At 44.8% G+C, this 8,347-nt stretch overlaps 1 protein-coding gene across 1 annotated transcript in view; it reads right to left on the reverse strand.

Moving 5' to 3' along the window:
• LOC119446039 (uncharacterized) overlaps nt 1-8,186 on the reverse strand; it is a 42,966-nt gene extending 34,780 nt beyond the window's left edge. Inside the window, exons 1-4 of the mRNA XM_037710357.2 lie at nt 8,023-8,186; nt 3,013-3,098; nt 2,861-2,931; nt 2,071-2,169 (exon numbers count right to left, since the gene is read on the reverse strand). Coding sequence (XP_037566285.1) covers nt 2,071-2,169; nt 2,861-2,931; nt 3,013-3,040 — 198 coding nt within the window. The 5' untranslated portion in view covers nt 3,041-3,098; nt 8,023-8,186. The remainder of the gene's footprint in view (nt 1-2,070; nt 2,170-2,860; nt 2,932-3,012; nt 3,099-8,022) is intronic.
• Between the last annotated feature and the right edge of the window lie 161 nt (nt 8,187-8,347).

Raw genomic sequence — 8,347 nt, forward strand, 5'->3', positions numbered from 1 at the left:
AACGAGAAAATTGTAGAGCAACATGAAAAACCCCCGATACAGCTTTCTGTTGCTCAATACGTTCCACATAAATGTGTTTTTCCCAATGTGAAAGGAGCCCGCGAATACACGCAGAATTGCCGCGCGACTGATCACTCGAGGCACTTTGCGTGTATTCGCGGGCTTCTTTCACGCTCGGAAAAAAACCTTTTTATAGCACGTACGGAGCAACACAAAGCTGTATCGGTAGTTTTTCATGGTGCTCTACAATTTTCTCATTGACACTTTGATAATTAGCACAGTACTTTTCGAGTTAGATAATTAATTATAATTACCTAATTAAATCTCAGTAACGAAAAAATTACTGGCGGCTACTCCACTGTACTGGAAACAATACGTACTAGGTTTGCTTCGCGTAACGCCATTCCTCTTTTTTTAAATCGTGCTGCGTGATAGCTGGGACTAGAGCACTGCACGGGCTCGGGCTTACCCGAAAGCCCGGGCCCGGCCCGGCCCGTGGGCCGGGCCGGGCCGGGTAGAGCAGTTTTTTCACGGGCTCGGGCTGGGCTCGGGCACGGCGTGTGCTTTTTGACCCGGGCCCGGGCCGGGCTCGGGCTTAAGGTAAAGGGGTGGCGGGCCGGGCCGGGCGGGTAACGTAGATTCTTTCCGGGCCCGGGCCGGGCCCGGGTCTCACCATAAAAGTTTTGATCGGGCTCGGGCGGGCCGCCCAATGTAAAAACGGGCCCGGGCCGGGGCCGGGCCCGGGCCGCAAAAATCGGCCCGTGCAGTGCTCTAGCTGGGACACCCTGTATATACCGAGGAATGGGAACCAAGGGGCCTGATTTTATTGATCATATACGAAACCAACAAAGAAAGACACCAAGGACAACTAAGGGAATTTAGATGTACTTACTAATTGAATTGAAGAAATGATCGTCATCAGCCTATATTTATGTTCACTGCATGAGGAAGGTCTCTCCCTGCGATTTCCAATTGCCCCTACCTTGCGCTAGCTGATTCGAACTAACGCCTGCAAATTTCCTAACTTCATCACTCCAACTAGTTTTCTGCCGTCCTCGACTGCGCTTCCCTTCTCTTGGTATCCATTCTGTAACTCTAATAGAAATGATAAATTTATGGAAATTAAAGTGGGTGAAAAAAACTACTCTCCGCAGGATGGGGAACGAATCCCACGTCTTCGCATTACGCGTACGATGGTGTCGCTGGTTAAAACTCCCAGGGTTAGTTCTAGTATTAAAAGAAATACCCCAGAAAGTGGATGGGAAAACGGCGCCGCGGTACCTCATTTGGCAAGATCATCGCACGCGTAATGCGCTGACGTGGGATCGTTCCCCACCTGCTTCCCCACCTGTTTTTTCATCCATTCTCATTTCCATTAATTTATCATTTCTTTGATTCAATAAGTAAGTACAAGTAATATCTCCTATGTTGTCCTGGGTGTCATTGTTTGCTGGCTTCTTATGGTACGATTAATAAAACTCGGGCCCCTCGGTTCCCTTTCTTCTTGTTCAATGTATATATATATATATATATATATATATATATATATATATATATATATATATACATTGAACAAGAAGAAAGGGAACATATACAGCACTTAAGGAGAGAGAGAAGCGAGCAACACTGGGGCATTCTCATCGATATACCACGCGTTTCTGCAAACACTAACTTATTTTTAAAAATCGCCTATGACAGGTAGCACAATGCTAGTCCTTTAGCCGATCTACTCCTATAGGCGGTCATTACTTGCGTGAAAAATCGTAATTCATATTCGACTACGACTACATATTATTTGCCAAACTATCTCACGGCACATATTACAATTTACAAATTGAGGCCGGTGAGGCTGCACAGCATATCAACTGGAAAATAATTTAGTGGGTAGTGTACATATATATATATATATATATATATATATATATATATATATATCCTTAATGATAAACTTTCCTTGCTTCATCTCTGTGTTATTTATTTTCGGATATACCACTCATATGCACTGACATAAAAAAAATTAATGTATGGTGTAATGGCAATTTGCAATGCGATGTCAAGAAGATGCCTTACCAAAGTCGGCCTGCACTTCTTTCCGGTTCCGGTGAGACCTTCCACGATAAAGTTGTTGTCTAGTTCTGAAGCAGTCATCGGAATGCATGTGCTGTTTTCCTTCAGGGAAAGGTTAACAAGTGTCTTAAATAACACCATTTAGACGCACACTGCATTAAGAACGGAATACGTAAATTGGCAATTGGTTCACCAGAAGAAACTTCCACTAACAATAGCATTTTTCTACTCTATTTTAACAAAAATGTGCGACCCCCTAATCCTTACCCTCTGTGACCACACAATACACTGGTTTGCTCTGAAAATTATATTGAGATCGTTTTTATGAAACGTGACTTGAATTATTTTCCCTCTAAGCTACGTTCCAGTGAATGTCAGTAGCATATTGGTTGAAGCTTAATGCATTCTGGAAGGGTTTGGTAACCGTCCGGCGAATCGAAAATGTACAAATTCGTTTTATTAATCTATGGCATTGTGATTTGCACATAGGCAGTTTGTTTCTCCTGATTTTCCCTTTCTTTCATATCAGACATGCTAGTAACTAAGAAATGTGGAAGTTCGCACCCACTGTTGTGTGACACACGATATAAATTTGTACGCCTGATTGTCGATGCATGAGTGACAAGTGGTTGTGCATCGCCTGCTCGTGCAAGGTTGTGCATCGCCTGTTTACAAGCTATCGTTCAATGATTTGGAAGTGGAACTTTGCAACTAAATTCAATAAGGAGCTAGTATTTTGCTTCCCGGCAAGAGGAACGAGTAAGGACGGCGACAAGGTTATATCTTCACTTACCATGGCAGTAATCTTGGTAATATATTGGTTACATGACCCTTGAGCTCCCACAACGACGGCAAGCACTGCGCCTGAGACAGTAGTTTCTATTTTAAATGGTGTTACCAAGCACAAAGCACACATGCTTGAAATTGGTGTTGTGGTACACTTACCAAGAACAAGAAAGGCTGCCCACTTCATCTGACTTGCGCTTGCTGATTTCACTGATTTCTATTAGGTCTCCGTCGCTTTCAGGAATCTACGAAAAGGTAATTTCGGTGACGCATTGCATCTAAAAATTCGAACTAAAATAACACGTGTCACACTGAATTTTATAGCTCGAAAAATATATGTCGAGATGCGTCTTTGTTAAGTATTGCAGCGAAAACAAAATATTGAATCCCGTTAATGTTGCAATACTTACAATATCTTACTGTGTACTGTATAAAATGGTCTCGGCCACATATATAATGACATTGTCTAACGCGATCGCTAGTTCGATATTTTTTTTCTTGGGTGCCTTTCTGCAGCATGATCTGGTCGTATCTGAACCGCCGGACAAACCTTCATCATAAAGCATTATCTTAAAGAATTGCCATCACACCAGCACGAATGTAAGATCCGTGCCACTTGGAATTTTCAGAGTCATTTAAAATCAAGGTGATAAGATTAAATCGAAACACAACTAAGTCAACGTAAGAATTTGTTTTCGTTACGCGAAATGCCTTAGAGTGGGCGACGTTGGCATAGTTCAGGCTGCGAAGGAGAGTTTTGTGACAAGAGTATGTTTCTCTAAGCGAGACACGAGGCAGTATCAGCAGAAAGCCACCTTTCTTACCCTCATACTTAAGTGTAAAAGGGTAAGAGTGTAACTACGTACGAAACCGCAACCTACACGTAATTGTTAAAATTCGAGCAACATCTTTCCTGCTATTGGGAATACCTGGTTGTATCGGTTGGTTTGATAAAAGGGCAGTGGTTATTATTGTTGCCCGCATTACTTTACTATTTACTTTAGAGTTTTCGACGATGTTTTCTTTACTGCTACTGCTGACATTTGTAGTGGCTGAATTTATGCAGGAAATCTGTTTGTTTTTTAGGACAAACCACTCCGGTTCACTGCTTTAATACGGGGATCTCGCATCTTAAAACGCCTCAGCTCTGTAATGTCGTGCAGAGATATGTCATGTAATTGTGGGTGAAGTCACACCGTAAGGTAATGAGATTTGTGTTTAATTTACTCTCTCCGACACCAGTCAGTACACCGTCCGTTGTAGCGTCTCTGGAATGTGTCAGCACCAGTGCTGTGCCTCTGCCTTTCTTTAAGGCGAAAGCCTTAGGTGTCTGTATTGGCACTGCATGGCGGTGACCTTGGCGAAACTGCGCCGTGACGAAAAATGGCCGACGCCGGGAAGAGTAAAAACATGGCAAAAGAGTGCTTGGCTTGAGGCCACATTTCTAAGGGACGTTCCTGTAAGCAAAGTTAATTAGTGGCTATGAATAGAAATTTTTGTACATTTCAGCCTGGGTGGAAATCGAACACGGACCTCCGGTGTGCGAGACGAGCACGCTTCCCTGAAGCCAAGGCTGCTCCACGGTTCTGGCTTACTAAAGGTGTGCCTAGTGCGTGCATGATTGCACACGTCACGTCGCAGCCATCTCTTTGACCAGTGTGCGCGTCATTGGGTGGCGCACGTGACGGCGCGGAGGAGGTGGCGCCATCTCTTGAGTGTATAAAATGAGCCCGTTGATGGCGTTCCCAGGTCTACAAACGGTATAATGATTTAGCCTTCCCACGCGTCAGCGGTCTTAAGCGTCTGCCAAATTTTAAGCGCCAGGTGTTGTTGCGCAGAAAAGCGGGTGTGCGCGCTCTGCGCATTGACGTCACAGTTGAAGCGGCGGCAGCGGTTGTCGGCCGCGAGCGATGGAGGAGCAAGGTACATATACCTGGTAGCGAAGCTTCCATAGAAGCCCATACGTTCAACACATGGCGGTTCATCGGCGGTTCATGGGGCTTAGTGCCATCTGTGTGAGGAGGGAACGCTTCCGGTGGAAGAAAAAATAATGTGACGTCGTATCCGTTAAAAACATAAGTGACGTCATTTTGTTCTCAAAGGCGCGAAATTTGTTTTCGGAGGCCGGCCATTACAGCTGTATATTTAAATTCCCCGCCATGCGACTTGGTGGGCGTTCCGAGCTTTCAGCACGGAAATCGAGGCAGGAAAAGGTCTGCCGTACGGGTATCGAAATCGCATCCCTGCACTAAACATACTTTCTTTGGAGGCCGACGAACGCTTTGGGCGTAGAGTGCTCGTCCTTCCGTCGAACGCGAAGCCCGTCGGCCAGCGCTGTGGCACGAAAACAACTAAAGTGAACAATTATCTGGCGGTCGCAACTTACTGCTTTTGACTGAACAGGTTAAGAAACAATGAAACTACCCGCGTCACCAAATTTAGAAAAACGTCGATAAGCAAAACAACACAACATGTGAGGGGGCGGGGGGTGCGTATTGCAACAGGTGAGCGTTACGAGCCCGCCTTTCTGCACACTTCAAGAGCTGCGTTGCATTGCAAGTGATAGCGGCATCCTTGGGCGCTCTTGCGGTGGGCGCTGAAAAAAGGTATTTATTGATAACGATCAAGTGAAAGAGAATTGTCACTTCTTTTCTCGCCATGCGTATATAAAATTGATTAGGAACTTTATTTTCGTTGAATGAATCTCTGTCTCTCTTTTTACTTATAAAACGCTTTTTTCTTTCCCAATGTTTGTTCCCTCCAAACAAAGTCGCGCTTCAATCGCTGCTCCCATAACCACCCTTGCTGATGTCGGTGACAATTTCTTCTGAACCGCTTTTCGCCCGAAGCTTCGCGACCTATGTGAATCGACCTTGGGAGGAGCGTACACGCGCTCTTGCGGCTCGCAAAGACGGCCGCGAAAGTAAGTACGTCACTGCGGAAAAGCGCGGGCCACTGCTCTTTAGTAAGGAGGTCGCCTTATAGAGCCACACGTGTGCTTCCCATTGCGATTCATTATGTCTTGCAAGAAGTGTAACCCCGATTGTATGACTTCACGTGTTACCAAATGTGCAGCAGGCTTTCGCCTTCTTGTGTTACAAGAGTGTAACACCTGCCGAACATTCTTTTTCTAGCTGTGTCATTGCGCTATATTATGTCTTTTTCCACTCGGGTCTGAATGCAGAACCATATCTACGGCCGCAAAAACCACTTAGCCGCCCTTGACTTATTATTTTAGTTCTATGGCACTACGCGTGCAGGAAACTCTTAAAACTTGCATATTCACCTCCGCTGGAAAATTTTCGGAACTCACTGGCGTGAAAGTGCGATTATATACAGGGTGTTTAATTTTAGCTGCACCAAATTTTCACAAATTGCCTGTGGCAGATAGCACAAATATAATCCTTCATCTAAACTTCTCGATGAGGCGGCCTAATTGAATAATTAACATAATTGCGCTAATTAACTTTTTAATAAATATTTTATGGCACATCTTTCAATCTAATAATTATAGCCGGTGAGTTCGCAAGGCGTATATAAATGGAACGAATTCTCAGGACTAAACCAGTTTCGAGATATTAATTTTCAAAGTGTCCGGCGCAATGCATGGGTGTTCCTGTTAACATATTGGGGAAAATGCTCTTTTATGTATTGAAGCACAAAGTTAACTGGAACGCCCAAGCATTTCGTCAGACACTTTGAAAATTAATATCTCGAAACTGGTTTAGTCCTGAGAATTCGTTCCATGTAAATATGCCTTGCGGACTCAGCGGCTATAATTCGTAGATTGAAAGATGTGCCGTAAAATTATTTAAAAGTTAATTAGCATGATTATATTAATTATTCAATTAGGCGTGTTGATTTCTCGTGGAAGTAATGGCCGCCTCATCGAGTAGATTAGAACATAATTGTGTTATCTGCCCCAGGCAATGTTTAAAAATCTGGTGCAGCTAAAATGAAACACCCTGTATAACGGGGACATATTGTTTAGCGTAAAGGAAGGCAGAACCCCTAGGCTGTGTATACCTACTTTTAAACTTCTTTTCCGGCTGGTCAAGCTAGCCAAGTTGCTCATAGCAGCTTTCTTTCGCTCCTGACTTACTGTAAAAAACTTCAGCAGTTACTAAACTACTGCGACTACTATGACTTCTACAAATGTTAGGCAGCACTTTCCTCACAAATAAAAACTTGATATTTATATATACACCCGCATCGCATTATTTTTTGTATGTATTCAGACTCCTAATATGGCCACGAACTGGCACGGTTTCAATTGTTCAGGGCTCTAACACAACCACGTACTGGCATTGTACGGGGCATGGTAAGCTTGACCTTCATATCCTATATTTCAGCTGGATGGTGCTAATACATATTGGTGAAATATTGCACTTTGGCACCTGCTTCCAGCGCCATCCACTGAATGCGATGGTTGCTCACGTCCAATACAGTCGCCGTCGTCTACGTAATTTATTGAAGCTGCCAGCGCCGTTGTGCCATGCCCCTGAAGGGACAGCCCATTTGGTCAGTAAACTTATGCGATGAGAGTGAATACGATGTATTCGCTGCAGTGCAGTACGGAGAACCTGTGCTTAGCAATTCGAACGCCACACTAGGAGCCCATGGTTACCGGAGCTTCTGTGCCACCAGTGGGCGCAGGGGAAACTGAGCTGATGCATTGTGGTATACGATGATGGCGAGAGCATTCCTGATGCATGGTGACGGAATTTGCCCTCCCTCCCCCCCCCCCCCCTACGCGTTCACCCAGCGCTCACCGATGGCGCACCAAGCGCCAGCCGCCATGCAGCCCGAGTATCGCGTTTGAATCGATGCTCACTGTGCATACAACTGTCATCGTCTGCCACCAGTTTGGGCACAACACTACTCCCAAGACCACTCAAGCTAACCAACTGTCGTTCCAGCAAGATTACAGTTCCGCAGGACGTCGCCGAACACACCTTTACACAATTCTAAATTTTCCATAACGAATTTGCACAATGAGATAGGCATCGCAGGATGCAACTATGACAATGAAAAACTGTCCATGCCTTCGTGAGTTCATCGTAGACAGCGCGTATGACGATTAGTTCACTCTATTGACACAACTAAACATGCCCTGAAAAGTACGTTTAGTTAGTTACTTGCCTTTACAAACTATCAATTCGCACTCACTCGTATTCGCGGGACTCCGTCCTGAAAATGGCAACTCTCCGGCTTTTCCTACTTCCGCGCAGCCCTTTTTCTCTGAAGATGGCGCAAGTTCTCTAAATATTTCCGAAAACGGGAACACATATAAGTCCCAGGGCTCCCAGCTGCCGGGGAGTTTATCTCCGCTGCAGGCTACGCGACAACCCTAGCCCGAGTAATAAAAGAAAAAGTAATGACGCATGTGGAATCAACAATAGAAGCAACGCACGAGGAGACTGCATTGTGGCCGTCCAGCTGAGACATCTTTGCACTAAACGGATTCAAGTGAGAGCAGACTCCTTAAGGAATG

Source organism: Dermacentor silvarum, chromosome 3, assembly GCF_013339745.2.
Source record: "Dermacentor silvarum isolate Dsil-2018 chromosome 3, BIME_Dsil_1.4, whole genome shotgun sequence".
NCBI lineage: Eukaryota > Metazoa > Arthropoda > Arachnida > Ixodida > Ixodidae > Dermacentor > Dermacentor silvarum.